Genomic DNA, 18,755 nt, shown 5'->3' with positions numbered 1-18,755 from the left:
ACCTCAGGAAGCCAATATTAGCTCCACACAGAATTCAGCTACGGCTACATTAGCAAGAAATGCAGCCCAATGGGAAGAGATCTGTAGAGAGAAACAGTCGGTGCAGAGAGTCCAGTAGCCACCGCATGGGTGTTTTAGAGGGGGTGCTTTACTTCATACGAGGTCTAGCCCTGTCCCAAGGATGGAGTGCCCACCAGCAGCTGGAGCACACTGCCTACACTCTTGGTTTCGTTTCATTTGCAAGGAACGAAGGCCAAGGGCTGTCCCCAAGGCGAGCCACACCGCGGTCCCACAGCTAGTCAGGAGGTTCCCTCCAAGAGAGCACAGTCTAAACTACAACTCTGATCCAAACCTATTGCCTAGGAACACAAAGGATCTCATAAGGTATCCAGACACCCATTGATTACTAAATACTTAAAGTCTAATACACAGATGTGACAAAATATTTGAAGTGTCTAGTCCAAGCCATTTTCAAGAAACTGCCAAATTTTACATTAAATGGAGAGATCCAGAGTTACACCTACATTATCTTCTGCTTTTTCTTAAAAGAAGTTTTTCACCACTACATTTCACAGTCAGGCTCCAGATTACTCCATCTTCATAGATTACTCCAGCTTTCCCAAAACTTTGCAAGTCTTCCTAGCCTAATTTCCTTAATGCAATTATACTTTTGGGAATAACCACAAAGGATGTTTTTCTCTATAGCTGACAGCTGAGAGGGGGGGAAGAAAGGAAGTGAAGAAAAAGCAACCCAGTTTGGGGTAAAGGTACACAGGAAAGAAGATTTCAGTATCTGCCTTCTCCCAACTCTTCCCTTGTTTCTTGGGGAAATGATTTTTTTATTCCTTGTAAAATAAAATATTATTCTTTTGGATCGCTGTAAACTAGCAGCCCTCGAACTATGCTAAGCCACCTCTAACAGTACAGAGACCTATTGTACAATTTGCCACTTATCTGGATCTCAGACCTTTGTTAAAGATACCAGCTGGGGAAAAACCCAATCAAAATGGAATGACTCATGAGCAGTATTTTGGTATAACAATGGTTAGAACTGAACTTTGTTTACTTAACGTACTGCTTCTTAAAATATAGGGAAAAATATATGAAATACACTGCAGTGCCTTCTTCATGGAAATTAATTCTATTTGCTGATTGATGTGCTCACAAAATTTTGATAACAGCTGCTCCGTAGTCCTCCTCCCTCAACTGCTGTATTTCCTGAATATATGAAAAATAGGACAAGAAAGGCCATCCATGTTGTTCCTGATTTGGATACACGTTAGTAAGGTCATAATAAATAAGCCCTATCATTCCTTCTTTAGAAACGACCGTGACCTTAACAGACCTTTGTGCTGCAGCTAGTTGAGAATTTAATAAAGATGGATAGAGACTGGAAAACCCTCCATTCCCCAAACACTTTAATCAAAATGCCAGAAACCAACTATATATTTCCTTCTGTCTGCAACCTAAAAATATTTCAAGAGGATGAAAGCTTGCTACACAAAGAAGTGAACTAAGAAACAGCCACAGTTTTACCCATCAGAAAAATCTACCACATGGATTCTCACTGCAAAGGAATATATGTCATTCACCCAAGACAAAAACTGACCTGCAACATAGCAGATTTTCCCCCAGAACCACGGGGAAAGAGAGCTGTGAAAGTAATCCATATCTCTTATGTGAAAATATGGAGCTGTCCATGCAAGCACGGCTTTGGAAGGCCACAAACTACGTTGTGTGCAGCAAGCACGGACCCAACCCTTCCCTAGCACACGTCATGTCTCTTCCCCATGGCCCAGTAAGACACTCCTTAAACACGCTCTGGATTTTAGCTCTCCCTAGTTTTCCATGACAATTACATTTCTGCAACATGCTCTAAGCTTTCGCAGTATGACACTGGTAAATCTGTGCCACATCTACACAGAACGTGTTGCAAGTTTTCCAGTAATTTCCAACAGCATGATTAACTGTGGCAGACACCAAAGAAAGCAAAGCAGAAGAGTTCCCATTTCTGCTGCTCCATTATCAAAGCAGAACTTTGCAGAGGCACGACATCATCAGACTTGCATTAGAGGGAGACTTAATTTTATCAATATGCTACTAAGTTTTAATGCTAGCAAAATCACTGTGTAATAAAACAGAATATCAACAAGAAGTTCAGTAAGAAATCTGATGCATTCCTCATCTGCTGCAAAAATTAAACACTTAAGAGCTACTAATTTAGATTTGTTTTGGAGACTTAAATATCTGTGTCACTGGAGAGAGCTTTTTCCCCATTATTTTTTTCTTCCTAGTTATTTATGAGATTTTAAAAACAAGATTTAAAAAGAGACTGTATAAGAAAACAACACAACAGAATAATAGGGAAAAAAAAGAATAAAAAAAACCCAGGACTAGCAGATAATCTATAATACACATCTAGCCCTGGAAAAAAAGGACAAAAATTCTGAGATAGCATAACTGCTGATCTAGCATTAAACTGGTTGTCAAAATACTTCATCTTAAGACACTTTTAGAACGTAAGTGCCAGGTGCCTTGTTTTGTCAGCAATATTGCAAAAGGTGGTTAGTAATGAATTACAAATTAGTTTCTGAACTCCACTAACAGAGAGTACTTGATATCAGAACCCACAAGTTCATGTGGTTATATTATATGAATAAATGAGCAAAATGAAATCAGTCCTGGCTGACAGCTCTCAATATTCATGGGGAACAAAGGTCTCAACAAAATAAATGATGCGATTCATTTATACACATACATCTAAATACAAATCTTTGGCCCTATTTTGTTTTGTCTCAAGGTCATATGGTATGTGAGAAGAATTGCTATAATATAATTGAACTAAAAATCAAAAGTTTTGAACAGTTTTAATACTCTCTAACGATGTGATTCCGCTGTTGGTTATACTCAGTGAAAAAAAAATAGCACTGGTATGTCTAGACATTACAGAATTTAACAGCATCATTAAAGCCACATAAAACACATCCACCTTATATTCTTCAGATTCCTCTGATATTCCAAAGTCATTTTTTTAGCAGGGTAAGTTACAACACTTAGATAGACTGATCTATTTTTAAAATAGTATAGTTGCAATTTATATTTTAAAAGACCCTAACATTTTGCAGTTCCTCCAGTCTGCAGATTTTATCCACTAATCATGGCTCCATCTTATTTTCAGTTTCATCTGATAATCTGATTCTTTAGCGACTCTCTCACCTTCTCCCCCTTTTCTGGCCCTAGCATTAAGCTAGTGCAGCTATTAAATGTATTACTGCTTAAAACCAGAAATTTTCATAATGCTCACAAATTCTCAATCTTCAAACAATATTAGTAGCTAAACAGTACGTCGATACAGGCTTTCACCTTTTCACAGCCTTGATAGATCTTGATGAAGTATTTCATATGTCAACTACTAATCGTACACTATTTTGCTTGATACTATGCCCTTTCTGTACCCAACAGAAGCCCAAAGCTCACCTGAAAGTTCAAAGATCATTATTAGTCACTAACAACAGCACAAAAATGCTACCTTCAATTTCTAAGCCAATGAGGCATTCCAGTATTTTATTCAAACTCGAAACTGGAGCTGAATCTTGCAAAATTTGCATAAACAGGTTATCATATTATACCAATTGCTACTGAGGGCATTATTCTCTCCTGTTGTCACAGACAATCAAATCGTCAGCTCTTGGCCATGAAGCCTGATAAACTTACTTTCTCCTGCTTCTCCAACCAGAAGATTCCTCGTGAATCTCATTTGTCTGGGAATTACCAGAAGGTAATTACTACAAGGTAATTTCCAGACTAAATTTACGTTCAGTTTTCAAAGAAAGTCCCCACCCAAAGCAGCACATTCTAGTTCAAGCCCAGACTACATCCTGCTCTACCTTCCTCTGATGTGAGAAGTCTTCACGAATCCTGTGGTATTCTGGCTACTGCTAGCCCCTAGCTTTCACTGCACACGTTTTTCCCCTATAAGCCTCATCTTCTTCTTATATTATGCACTGTAACTGAAAGAGCCTTAACTTTGTTTTTGCAGCTCATCTAGGAGCAAAAAATCTTGAATTTATGAAGAAATGGTACCACCAGGACAATACAAAATCTTAAAGAAAATTCAAAACCTGTATTGGATGGAGGCAAGTTTTGATAATATCTGTAGCTGCTAATCAAGTTTTAAATCTGAATATTTATCTGAGAAGCATAGTCATGAGCTAAAATAGTTTCATTCACTCTGGCTAGGAAATCAGAATACCTGAATCAAAATAACATTCTTAGCCCTTGATATTCTCATGTCAATTTATACCAAATAATTGTATCACCTCTCCTGTCCAAATGGAGGCAGCATATATCCATAAACAACCCTTTTAGAGGCGTTATGTTTTTTTTTTTTTTTCCTTATTAAATCCTCTGTTGTGAATCTGGCCATAGAAACTCCCTTACACATGGGTAATAGTTTGTTCCACGTGTGTGTAAAATATCTGTACTCTTTCACCAAAGCCCGATAATCACGCCATAGAACAACCACGCAGGGTACCTACCGCAGCCATCAACAGCAAAGGGGGTTCACTTCAGCTACCTTGCAGAAGCCTGAAAGGCCTTCAAGCAAACAGAGGGCCTCATGGGGAATTCAAGCCTGCTCTGCCTTTTTGGTGTACAAGATGCATCCCTGAGACACGAAGCGCCGAAGCAGAATGATGAAGCGGGCAAGGCCTTTCATAAGCGGAAAATCATTTCCCCCACCCTTAGCCAGGCTCTGAACTCCAGAGCTGACGGAGCTGGAGCCAGATTCACCCTGATGAGGAGTGACAGCATCAGCCCACCTTCCCCTCCCGGCAGCAGCAGCAGGAAACTCCCAGGCTATCCAGTCAAGCAAGGTGGCACAGGTACTTCTCGCCAAGTTTCGGCACTTGCTGGCTATCAGACGATCCACCTAACCCTCAAGTGCAACTAAGCTTCATCTTTTTTTATCTGTCTATGATAACCAAAATCCCTCAGAAGACTGCAAGATCCAAATGGAAGTACTGTAATGTCCACAGGGTCACAGGTCCCTGAAGATGCTACCACCCTATTTTCTATCAAGGTGGGATCTTTTACCCTACACTTGGATGTCCTGTGCCTATTCCCTGCAGTTTCTCCTGGTACACACAGAAAGAGGGGTTTGGATTTCCTTCTGTTCTGTATTATTGGCCATGCTTATGATATTTCTATCTTCTGCTGTGGAGGGTAACCCACATTACAATGTGATTGCATGTGAGCAGATCATGCATCACAGCCTAGACACGTTGGAGAGATGCTGCACCTAATGCAGCTGTGTTGTGGGCATAGTTTTCAATCAAGCAGTGAACGTCCTCACAGGTTGCTGGCAGCCCACAGCCTGTGCGGAGCCACCGTGGCTTAGGGACCTCACGCACCCTCAGCAAGTGTCTCATGCCTCTACGCTCCACCCACTGTCGGGAACAGCACACGCTGAGAACAACATGCTTATGAGAAACTTGTGAAAAGGGCTTACATTAAAATAATGACACTTCCAAGATGCTCCATTCATTTTTCTTTCTTAAATAGTTTTATTATTTGGAGTGCTTTCTTTCTCTCAAATGGCTCTGGGAACCAGTATTGTTACTGGCTTTGTTTTAAAGCACTCCTTTCTTTCAGGAAAACATTACGGGGGAAAATAAAATGGTGACGTTTTCACAAATAGATGCACATACATGCAGAAAAAGTGATGAATATGTAAATATTTAGAGGCCAGTCTCCTCACTCAAGACCTTGCAAAAGGAGCTGCTGGACTGAGGCAACAGAAAAGTTATTTCATTGGCCAAAAAGCCATGAAAGAGGAATAATAGAGCATTATGCTACAAGTGCTCAGAATAGACGGAAGGACTCTCGGGGAAGCAGGAGAACAAAAGCACAGATAAGACAAAAAGTCTGGAAGGAAGCCAATGTAATACAGCAGGAAAAAGGTAAAGAGCAGGGAAGAAAAAGGCTGTCCAAGTCACCCCCTTGCCTTCACACAGACAGACGGAGTAATGTGTATCTGTTTTCCAGTTTCCAGAAGTGGCAACAGGTCAAAGACTAGCCCCTACAACCCCCCAAGCTGCTTTTGCAGGGCTGGTTGGACGGGGACTGCTTGCAGTCTTTGCCTCTTGCCACACAACCGCCCTCTTGTGCTCTTCCAGAGCTGAACAAAGACACTCCCAGACCAATAGTTCCTGATACTAACACCCTACCCTGAAATGCAAAGATTAGTTTCATCTTCATAGGACTATTTATTTCAGGATGTCCAAATGTGGAGGTGCCTCAGTTAAAATTCTCACACCATTGAGCCCTTCCTCACAAACACAGGTCTAGCAACTTGAACACATGTAATTGGCAGTAACTCCAGAAATGAGCAGTTAAAAGATACCAGAAACCAACCATCTCCTAAAGGAGGATCATTTTGTCTGATCATCATCACCTACCACAACTCTGCACCCTAAAATATACAAGAAGTTGAATAATTACTAATTCTTAAAAAAATGAAAAACGATTCATTGCCAATGCACAGGATTGACTGCAATAATAAAAGACTATTTTGAGTGCTGTAAAGTGTCATCAGAAGTGCAGTGACTACCCAGCATCTTTTTTACTTGTAGAAATCTACATAATCATATATAATCAACACGTGCCACAGTAACAACCAGCTCATACCCTCTCTACGGATTTCAGTATTTTATTCCACCAGTTTATTACACTCCTTCATAGGGAGAGCCTCACAGAACTACACATTTAATAAACGATGTAACACCTCAGCAAGCATACATTCAAAAATAACATCCGTTACAGAACCAAACAAGGTGCTGTAGTTGTCCAGATAGTGAGTAACTCAGGAGAGAGATGAAATGATTAGTTACAAAGAATTAGGACAGGTGCATGGCTTGAATAGTTTTGGGGAAGAAAACAGAAATCTTTTGGCTGTTTGTTGAAAAATGCTGTAAATTATAGCTTCCTTTTTAAATGAAGGCTTTTGTTTTGAATATGCTATTGACTTTCAAGCATCTTCTGTATATGTAAACCCATTTTACAAGCATTATTGTAACATTATTTTCTTCTTTCATTAAGGAACAGACAGACTTAAGAAAGAGCACACAACATTTTTTTTGAATGCAGATGAACAGTTGTACTTGCAGCTCTTAAAGCTGTCTAAAATGCTGCACCAGGCCCAATCTGATATACCCTGATGCTCATTAGAGACATCTACGTAACTTCACTGCTGAGTATGGATCACAGGCACAGCGGGCTCATGTTGGTCTACTGAACAGACAGACACAAAAGCCTTCAGAAAGTTGCCACTGAAGCCTTCAAATTAAAGATACCTCTCTTTTAAGAGTTTCTGGGAAAAGACAGGTAGGATTTTTTTTATAAGTCCTCAGACAATGCCTAATACAAGTTCCCCTCCACTCTATAATATTACAAATGGACAGCAAACATACTGCACAGTGCTGCCTTTTGAACCCTGAAGACGGATTTACATTCACCAGAGTTAAGGCAACCTTTCTAATGGCCACCTGCCTGGTAGTCACATGGTGGGGAACTCTGAATGCCTTTGTGTGGGATCTCATTCTCATGTTGCAGCAGGTACTTTAAAAGCAAGAACTTTTTTTTTTCTTTCAAAAGGAATTTTGATGTCCAACTCCCTTTGAAGCCTCCCTTCCTATTTATCTTTGAAAATCTGATCTTCAATTTGTTGTTCATCTTCCCTTCCCACTTGATATGAAAATGCCTTCTCTTCTTCCTTCTATATACTCAAAAATGAGGGTTGAAGCACCTCCATACACCTAATACAAATTAAGTGTAGTTGCTTGGAAAATCACTCCTCCTTCTCCCAGTCTTCATCTATTCTTTTCCATTATAGTTGCATAAACCACCATAATAATGGGTCACAGGCTTCTGTTTCTCACTATATGGAATCCAAGAGAATTGATTCACATTCTTAAGGTAAAAGTAAAGATCATTCTAAGTAGAAATTGCATGCAATTGGCCATTCTGGAAAACAGCTTTATACGTCCTTACAAATTTTTGAACTACTCCCAGCCTTTCTCCTCAAAGTCGACCCTGTTGTTGGAACAGCCAGGAGCTGTCTGATGAAAATTAATAAATGGCAATTCAGTTATTGTTTCTTTAAGTCATTCTGTACCAACTCACCACAGCAATTTGCTGACAAAGTAAGTTTAGAGATAAAGCATGACTTTTAAAATTTTGAGCCATACTTTGATTCTCTACTTCGTTCCAGATTTTCTTAGGCAAGTCATGCAGGGTCAAATTTTTGAAGGTGTCTAGAGCGTCTGCTGTTCCCTAAGACAGAGGGTATTTTGAAAAACACTTTAAAAGATCATGAAACATTCAAATACCGCAGTATTTATGATAGACATCCTATCTCTCTTGGCATGCCAAGACTGCTTTTTTCTGAGTATTTTTAGCCAAACATTTTAGTGTTACTCTTCTACATTTGCACTTGGGAAATTACTGACTGGGCAAGATCTGTAATTTCCCTGTTACTTCCCCATCGCTGGTTTGAAGACCATGCTGCCTGACTGACCCAGAGAAAAGGAGGAAAAAACAAACACTGGCAAAGTAATTTCTTATTATTAGTATTTTCCTGTTATTATTTATGCTATTTTACCCAAAATGCGAAGGAAATTTTATTTTCCCCTCACCATGCAGATGCCCACAGCTATGAAGACCATCTCATGACCTGAAACAAGCTTAAAAGAAGTTTTGGTTTAGAGAACTCACTATACTCTAAAAGAATCTCATAGAGGAACTGCTGTCCAACACAAGAAGTAGTCACTTTGATTTGTTTGGAAAATTTTAGATAGAAGGAAACAAATAGCAATTGCCTTAAAAACCAGAATTTCTCCAGTTGCAGTCCTTGGATATCACTACCTGGTCAGTTCTGCACTATAACAATTTTGTTCTACCGATGAGAGATTAAGCACACCAGAGTTACATAAAAGCTCACACAAAGAGTTATATAAAAGCTGCATGCAGAGATTAAACTAAGGTTCGATCACACAACTAAATCCCCCTTCAGTGCTTTGAAAATTTACCACTAAGTGTGAAGCTTAAAAATTTAGCTAGTAACAGTGAGCTATCTTCCAACCACATCCTCTTGTAGAACAACACCAATAAGAGACAAGTCTGAAAATGTGCCTTAGAGGAATCAATGAACATTTGTTTGAAACAGGGCCATTTCACTTTGGGACAGATTTTTTTTCCCCCCCTAATCTAGTGAACATATTCTTCACTTTGGGGTATGGAAACCTGCCTAAATCAGACCCAGAGTCAAATCGAATTTAACATATCTTTACAACACATTTATAACATGCAAATACGTATATACCTGGAGGCCCTGTTTCTCATTCACATGACGGCCCATGTGCCAAAAAAGGAGGGCTCTTTTATATTAGCGAGAATGAGTGCATCAATTAGAAGTCAGTTTCCCATATTATATTTAACGTGAATGTTCAACAACACACATTTCCATTCCACATGCAACAGACAAGCAAACCACACTGGAGCATTTTAAGAAAGGTGTTTGGCAACCCCACACACGTGCATCCTTATAATGTCATTTGCATTTCAGCGGGATTCTGCTTCAAGAAATTCAGAAAAAATAATTTTTCTTCACCCTTCATTAAAAAAGAAAGTCTCGCTACATTCACTCCATTTTTTCTTAAGCTTCTTTAGCAGCTAGAAGAACCCAAACCAAACATTTTCTCAAGATAAAACAGATGATTAACAGCAAAATTCCACCTTTGGATTCTTAAGCATTTACTTAGCTCATACAACGTGGCTCTTAGCACACATCTAATTCAGAAATGAATGATTCTATTACGTTTCTTCCTGTTTTTTTTTTTTTCTCATTATTTGCCTCTTCACAGCAGCCAGAGACAGGAATTGTAAGTTTAAAAAGTTTAGACCAGATTCATTGAGCATGAGATATTCCTCAGGACTCTTTTTGGACAACATCTTAAAATGCATGCTAACAGCACACTTCTGGTGTGTTCACCACAGCTACACAAACCTGCCGCGGTTTGTGTGCTAGTACTTAGTAACCAGTCTGCAGTGCTGAGGAGAATCATGTCACCTGGGGGAAAATTGCAAACAAAAGAAAACTTTGGCTTCATCTCTGATGGTAAACGTGTATTTCAAGTTATATTTTTCTTGGTAGAATTTATGCAAAATGAATAAACCTGAACTTTAAAATTCTAACGTAAGAAAAATAATTTACTATAGTTTAATTTACATTCTTCAATAAACTTAGATTGACAAGTAGGGACACTACTTCCACAATTATTTGCTACATAAGGTCAGTGCATGAACAGATACGATATATAACTAATTTCTTGATAAAGTAATATCAAGAACCCAATGGTCAGAGCATATGCCTGCACACAACAACTATTGGGAACAAAAAGAGTAGCCAGATGGTGAATGTCTTTCAGTGTTCCAAGGAACACTTCCCATTTCTGTGCTACTAAAGAACCTTCAAGTTACATGGAAGGTAAAAAACTGATGAAATTTACAGCAAAGGCCTTAGCGATCAAGAGGGATTTCAATTCAAAAGGGCTGAACAATTTTATCCTGATACTACAATATAAAAATATAATAATACACTTGATACTATAAAGGAAAAAGACTCATCTGTGGACATGAAATATTTTTCTGCTTAAACGACGTTAACACATTAAGCACTTTATTTATTCTTTGAAAAGCTACACTTTTTTTTTTTCCAAATTGCTTAAAATTCGGACTTGCAACAATACTTTTACAGCAATAGCAAAAGTAAGTTATACACAACTCTGGCACAAAAGCCTGTTAATCTGATAACCCATAAGCCCTCCCAACTACAGAGGACTCCAATTAGAATGAATAACAGAGATGTTTTGGGAATTGAGGGGGGACGACATCTGTTTGATTGACATGTGCCTTTCCTGGAAGAATGCAATGCATGTCCAAAATCCTAAACAGCCTGACAGCACTAATATGATCCAGTTTATAGAAAAAAAGGCATATCTTTGCTACAACAATTGCTTAACTATACATTTATATCAAAAAGTTGTATTTGATGCATTACTAGTAGAGTCATGCTTCTTTAAAGTGTCCCTCTATACAGCTAGCCAAAAATCATATATGATCTTTCCTATCATTGCCAGAGCAATGTTACTCTAAAGAGCATTTTTCAGTGCTTATTATATAAATCCTTCTGTATTTCATTATATGTCATTACTGGCAAAGCAGATAGGTTGTTCTGCTGTTAGTATTCTACTGAGAACAAACATAACTTATCAATCGGCTGACTGTTTCTTGAAAAATAGGTATCAGTTTACCCCATTGAATTACTACACCTGTTTGAATTTTGGCCACTCCATCAGAGCAGCAAGCTAGCCCTAGGAAATTTCAACACTCAGTTTTATTAGCCTACTTGACAAAGCTTTCATAGCCTTGGGAGCTTGCAAGAAGTACAAACATAAAGAAATACTGAAATAGTAAAAAAGATTGTAAGTTTGCATTTTATAGAAAAGACAACTGTAAACACTTCTGTTTTTCTCTTCACTAAAGTATCTTTTTGGTTTCTCTAGAGGGGGGTTGTTTTAAGCACTGCGCATACTACCTACTCAATGCATTCAAGCTGCGTGAAAGGAGCATAAACCTGGAACGAGAGCTATTGCGGAAAGTTGATAATAGTAACTACTGATAAACATTGAACATAGCTTCTATACATCACAGTACATAACAATGTAACGCCTAAAATAGTAAATTATCTTTTCTCTCTCTAGCTTACTGACTGCAGGAACATCGATGGAATAAGGAGAAAGAACAAACGATGAAACACTAAAAAATATGGTAGCTCACCTTCTGTGCCATTGGGTGTCATGGAATTATTATTTAGATGAGAGTTATCAAGTTTTGGACCACTGGGGGATTCACTACTACCACTTAGTCGGCTATGTGGGCTGGCTAGATCCTGCATTTCCATAGACCTGAAAACAAGACGCAACTACTTTTAATGACATATTCAACATGGATTAGAGAGGAATTGCCTATAAGAAATGCTGCCCACCATTAATGAACGTCCTAAAAACACTTAGTGAAAAATGAACAGCCTCTCCCAACATGATCTCTTCTCCTGTTAACTCTTGTGTGGTTGCTCCATATACACAGTTATTGACCAGCTATCACGACTCTTTTTGCAACTTCTAACAGAAAGAAATGTAGATAGAGTGCTGAGCTTTAGACATTCATGCCACCAGATATTTTTACGGCATGTACAAAGACAGAATCACCAACATATGAAGAAATACATTCTCTTAAAAACAAATTAGCCCTGTGCTTCTTCATGATTTACTGCTCAGTGGCAATATAATGGGCCTCCAAACCAAATAAAACACTTGAAGCAATTGTTGAAACCTATCGTCTAGTGACAGGGAATGAGATATTCCTGATGTATGTGTTTACTCTGGCAAACTACTTAATTGTTCCTCTGTTTCCGCTGAAACAAATGCAGCATTAAAACATTATTACGTCTGCTCACTTGTTTGCTTTGCGGATTACATAAAGTGTGCCCGATTGAAAAGGGATATGTCCATTATACAGTGAATCCCTATAGGTGTTAGTATGCCTTAGCACTCTGCACTATCTCAGCTGTCATTTAGTCAAAATAGTAAGAGAGTAATTCAAATTCAGCGCAAAAGTTAAGCATTTATACAGCACACGAGCAGCTGAATATTTCCGACTCGCGTTTTTAATAGCCTTACATAAAAAGGCCAACAGCCATCACCACCATGACATATCTCTTGGTTTATGTCTGGGAAGCTTATAAATACAGTGCCCCATACTTCTGTCTCTTTATACCTAAAACGTCTGATAATGTTATTTGATGTACTTATTCTAAGTAATTGCTCCCAGTAGAAATTTCATAGGTTACTGTGCCTCCAAGGCATTTGAACCAGTAATTTTTCTATTTAAATGAAATGGTTAGGCTCTTTTAAAGACTTATTAAAATTTATCAAAAATTCTTTCCACAGTAATGGTATAAATACCCTTAAACATAAGTGTCACTTCAACCATCCAGTTTTCACCTTGAACTGAGATTTTTATCGTAAATGCTAGACATAAATCCTTAATTTTATATTTCATTACTTAAAACCGACCTAGACATGAAAAAACAGGATGATTCCACAATGAGTTAAAAAAGTCAATATCTTATATAAAAGTAATATATTTAGGGAAAAAGCGAGTATGTTCACATTTTACAGACTTTGCTGCATGTATTCAAGTACGCAACCCCGACATTCACAAGTTTGCTTGTGGTGGGAAACAACAACAAATATTTACTCATCACCTGAATTAAAAAAGAGGAGACTTGCAGAAAACCAGCCGTTTTTGGTCATATCCTTACCTGCAGCTTGAGGAAACAGCAACATCTGAACTGGCTTGGGACTTTTGCACCTGCAAACCAGGGAAACAAACAGAAGCCTCTATTACTCCGCTTTGACGCGAGGCCTTCGCTTAAACAAAGAGTATCACTGCGGATGACAGTCCTGTCCTTTAAACCCAAACGAAGAGGAGGAGGGCAGGGCGGCCGTGAAAGGCATATTGTCTTTAAATTGAAGGCTCAACTGTTGTTCCCTCGGCAGGTCTCTCTCCCTCCTCCCCGGGCTGGGAGACGGCGGCCAAATGACGGGGCAGTGATTCATCAGGGGCCTGTGACAGCTGCGGAGGGGCTCCCTCCTCCCCTGCGCCGCCGCCGCCACGCGCCCCCGCCGCGGTGGCCCCCGGGGCGCGCGGGAGCTCCCAGCCGAGCCCTCCCGCGCCGGGGCCGTTCCGGGGGGCCAGCGGGGGTGAGCGGGGGAGATGCTACCTGCCGCAACGCTCTTCGGCGGGCGAACGGCAGCGCGACGCCGCCACCTCCAAAAGGAGCCCGTCTCCGAGCGGGCGGATGGCAGTGAGGAGCGCCCACCGGCCACGAGGGCCGCCTCGTAAAAACTCCGGTCTCTAATGAGGTTTCTGATAACATGGCTTGAACGAACACTTGTGGTGACACAAGCAGGAGGAAGCCACGACGCTTACCTCCAAGCCAGCTCATCACAAAGGGTGTCTGGTCCCACTGGAAAACCCAGTAACAATTTCCCAGGTTGATAAAACAACTCCTTCCCCAACTCAGGTGGGTAACAGACTCTCTCATCCTATTAGCCAAACACTGCCGTATTTGCTTTGATAACAGACCCTTCCCTGTAGCCTGTGAGGACTGTCAGCAGGTGATAAAACTCAGGTGAAGCTACACTGGGAGCTTAAAAGCATAGGCAAGGCTCTCCGGGAAAGGTATATATCGTCTTAACGTCCACATGGAGAATCTTTCATGTGTGCTTCCAGTCAACCTGAACCGACATCTTCTAAATGATCACAGAGCACAGACAAGAGAGATGAGGCATTTTAAGTGCCATAAAAATCGTCCAAGCAAACCCTGCTTATGTGTCTGTAGTTTTTTGTTATTTTTAATCACAGACAGAATTACTACTAGCAAGAGTAAACAACTGTGAGGGGAAGCCAGGCAATGCATAACATCACAAATGATGTCAAGAAGCATGCAATAACGCATGCTGAAAAACATCAATCCTTTTACAACTGGGTACTTAAAGTACTGCATAACGTGCTTTTCAATACATCATAGCATGCCAAATCAAACCAGAGGAGCAGACACATTCAAAACTGTGCATTTTGTTTTGAAAAAAAAATTAAGATGTAAGGGGTTTTTGGGTTTTTTTTTTTTTTTTTTTTTTGGCAATTCTTTACCCCAGAAACTGCAGTAGAGTGCCTTAGGATATGTTTCTGCTCTTACTTCTAAACACCTGGAAAAAATTATAGGTGAGAACTAAGTTTGCTTACAGAGCTATCTTCACTCCCTCTTGCACAGGATCACTTAAAACATATATCTTATACTAGAAAAAGCTTCCTTTTTCACCTATATATTTTAATTAGTTGATATTTTCCAAAGTACCTTTTAGTATTATTCACACTACACCAAACTCTAAAATACATTTAATCCTCACTATTTTATCTATCCAAATTAAAAAAAAGTAACTTCCATACATATATATATTTTTATGTATGTGCATGTGTGTGCATGCATGTGTGCGCGTGTGTACGTGTGTGTGTACAGTGAGAGAGATTTAATTTAAGGATTCATGGGAGAGGGCAGAAAAAAAATCCAGCTCATTCCTAGTGAATTAAATATATACTTTATATGTCCTTTTACACTCTATGATTTGTGAAAGTTCATATCCACAATCTTCATTTTCATTAGACATATTTTAGATATATTCCTTTGTGTCTCAAGGATTATTTAAACCATGTGTTGCACGTTACCATATTTAAAAATGACTCTTTAATCAAAATAACTTTAAAACAACTAATCCTCACTTAGGCTGGTCAGCTGAATCCACATAGTGGTCCAGGAAAAATAAATCTGCTCTCAAGAATGCGAATGCAGACAACAATTAGACACAGATGTGAGTGAAATTAGTTACAGTTTACAAAATGCTACACTTCACATGCTTTCAGTTTTTTATGTGTAGTACAAAATTACAATGTAGTAAGAAACCACACTTATGACGACTAGTTCTTAGAATAAAAACATTTCTGGGTGGCGTGTGCTTGTTCTCATACATTCTCCTATTTTGCCAACAGATTTCTGGATAATTGAAGTTCTGCAACGTAACTCACATATCAAACAAAATGTGAAAAAAACACAGTGGCCCTGCCCGTCCAGTCAGAGAGGCACATAAAACAAAATTCAAAAAGAGAAAAAAGCAGCTGCCACTCACACGTGATACTCTGCGCTCTGCTTAAACTAATTAAACTAAAAATGCCCGAAATGATAAGGGATGTACACATTCTCCTCAATACATGAAAAATATGACTTTGTATAATTTGATTGTTTCAAGTAACATTCTCATCTTTCTCTTTAATACAGTCTGCAGATACTGGCGCTAGGTAGTGTATGACCAGGAAAAAAGGACAATGACAGCAAAGCTACTTAAAATTCATCCACGTAAGAATCTTAAATCAGTAACATCAAATTCAGATTAGTTAATGAGGTCTTTTAAGTTTGCCTTTTTTCTAATTAAATTTATAATTCTTCACAGATGTAGGTTTTGTTGATGTTCAATTTGTCTCTCTCATTTTGTTAAACCTCACATAGTACTCCACCAATCCATTGAATAGCCACATTAAATCTGTTAATACCATGCTCTTCAACCCCAGAAATTATTTCCAGAAGGCAAACTTGCTTTGAGAGATCATCAAACAAGACTTAAGGTACACATTTTATCACATTTTCCCTACCACAGAGCTCAGGATGCGGAGGAAAATTCATGACTTTTGCACTGTTTATTATACTTTGCTAAATTACAAATCAAAAGCATCTGACAGAAGATCATGTATGAAGCCAAAAAGTTAATAATGTTCTGTGAAAAGTAAACTGTAAATGGGAAGGGATTCTAAATTTCAGCAGCACAGAGCAAATAAAATGTAGGTGCTTGTCTGGATTACAGATTTTCCACAGTATTTTTGCTTGCTAGAAACAATTTTTTTAATGGCTATAATTTAAAACATTTTTCCAATTGAAAAGAAAATTTTTAAGTGAAAAGAAATCAGTTAACCCAGAAAAATACAGCCATCATAAGAGCTCTTTTTTGAAAACACACTTTTACTTTAAGGAGTCAAATCTCAGAGACAATCACAATTTTCTAATCAGAATATTTCTCCTTAGGTGGAAAAAAAAAATCCCTGTCATTTTTAACCGGGGGTGGGGGCAGGGAGGAGGGCAAGAGTGTTTTTCCCCAAACAGCATTCTTTTCCGCCTTACAAGCGCTATGCAATCAGTATCTACACACAGAATGGTTTCAACAGCTAAAATGTTAAGAAATGAAACTACAAATTGGCTACAAAAAGGCACCTTGCTGACAATGCATAAAACTTCACAATACTTTCCCTCTCCATACAATCACATTGCTAAAGTGCGGAGGTAGACCTTTCTCACTAGCTACTTACTTCAAAGACAAATTGCACTTATTAAAACAGAAGCAGATAATTACAGTTATTTAATTTTTAATTACCAGTTTAAATTCTTCTGAAAGTACTGTCCCCTATGCTCCATCCGTGCACACGAGTGAAACGGCCTGAGACGTGAAGCAGCTCTTCAATTTAAGCAAGAAGTGCTACAATGTGACAAGGCTTCCGTTATGACCCGAAATTTAAGAATGACTTTCTGCTTTTCCAAGATATTTTTGGCACCCACAAAATATTTCATACTTATTGAAAGTCAAACAAAATGATTACTCATTCCCTTTTCTGTGCACTCCAAAGACCAACCGTGACTCACACGGTCTGTCACCGCACAGCATTTCGGAGAGGGGATGGCTGCTCATTTACAGACCCTACCCAGGCCTTGGGAAAGCTCATACGGCAACGAGGAGCTGGGCTAAATACTGCACTTCACCTAGTTGTGAACATGTAAAACAGTGTGCGTGTGTATGTATACATGTGTGTTTATATGAAATACATACACACACACAAACACATATTATTTATTTATTTTACACATCAAATCGGCAGCCTGTGTCCTGGCAGGCACTTTCCAAACTGTCTCAGTACGGGATGGAAAATAAAAGATTCTTTATATATGGTATCTAATGGTAAAAACTTCCAGTGATGCACTAAATATTTACACTTGTCTCTCCAAATCCCTGCCATTATTTTAAATTCAAACAAATTACATGAACTATGCTAGTCTTTCTTTCTGAGAGCTGGTAACTTTTCCGCTTGCCTCTTGAAGATTTGCTTACCAAAAAAACCCCAAAAAACAAAAAAATCCCCCCAAAACCCCAACCACCAACCCCCCAAACTTCCAAGAGACACTTTTAAATGCACTGGCACCTTTACTTTTCCCAGGATAAACCTTTTATTACAAAAATCAGTCATCCCTCTTCTTGATGTTTGTCACAAACACCTAGGGAAACACGTACTAGCGAATGCTTTGGGGGTCTCGGTTGCTCAAAAGCAAGATGTAAAGTTTCATGGGACTTCAAAAGATCTTTAACTTCCTAGCTCTGAGCTTGTAGTTCTAAATAAGCCACCTAAAACGTCAATAAATGTCAAATATTTTAGTTGTGTAGATGTTTATTCTGTCATCTTGAAAAGTTCTCCTTTGGGGATCTGTGTATTTTGCTTGGTGTTTGGAAAAATTAAACATATTAAGCAAAAGGATTTCCTGCTTCAGAAAGCGCTGTCAAAATCTCTGTCATGCATTCTTCCTTCCAATCTTTTTATTATTTTTCTCACGCTCTCCCGCCTCTTGTAGAAAGATCTATACATTTCCTACATCACGTATCTTTTCTTTTCTCCATTTAACATCTACATCTCGCCATCACGCTATTCACATTCAGCGAGCCATTAGCACTCTAGGAAATCAAACAGGAGAAGCGAAAACCTGGCTGAACACAACAAACAGAACCCCGTAACATCTGCTTTGTGGGAAGCCTGCAAACCCGCGCCTGAAACCCGGCCAAAATTAACTGCTGGACCTGGTGATTTATAATTGCGTATTACTCTTATCAGGGGAGGCAGCAACTACCGCTGCAAGTCCGCGCGAGGTTAATCCCCGCAGCTGAAGAATTACGGGCTGTTCTGCAACTCGGCTCTTTCCCCCTCTC

At 39.1% G+C, this 18,755-nt stretch overlaps 1 protein-coding gene across 10 annotated transcripts in view; it reads right to left on the bottom strand.

Moving 5' to 3' along the window:
- The window catches only part of EYA1 (EYA transcriptional coactivator and phosphatase 1), a 168,557-nt gene that overhangs the window by 71,778 nt on the left and 78,024 nt on the right, over positions 1–18,755 (bottom strand). For 9 of the 10 annotated variants that reach the window (XM_064507408.1, XM_064507407.1, XM_064507402.1 and 6 more), the window contains 2 exons: positions 13,442–13,491; positions 11,896–12,023 (listed from right to left, as the gene is read on the bottom strand). In XM_064507408.1, coding sequence (XP_064363478.1) covers positions 11,896–12,023; positions 13,442–13,491 — 178 coding nt within the window. Of the gene's footprint in view, positions 1–11,895; positions 12,024–13,441; positions 13,492–17,159; positions 17,562–18,755 lie in introns of those variants that run through there. The other variant, XM_026115224.2, reaches the window with a different exon arrangement.

This window comes from Dromaius novaehollandiae, chromosome 2 (assembly GCF_036370855.1).
Source record: "Dromaius novaehollandiae isolate bDroNov1 chromosome 2, bDroNov1.hap1, whole genome shotgun sequence".
Lineage (NCBI taxonomy): Eukaryota > Metazoa > Chordata > Aves > Casuariiformes > Dromaiidae > Dromaius > Dromaius novaehollandiae.
This window is presented reverse-complemented; position numbering and strand designations above follow the sequence as displayed.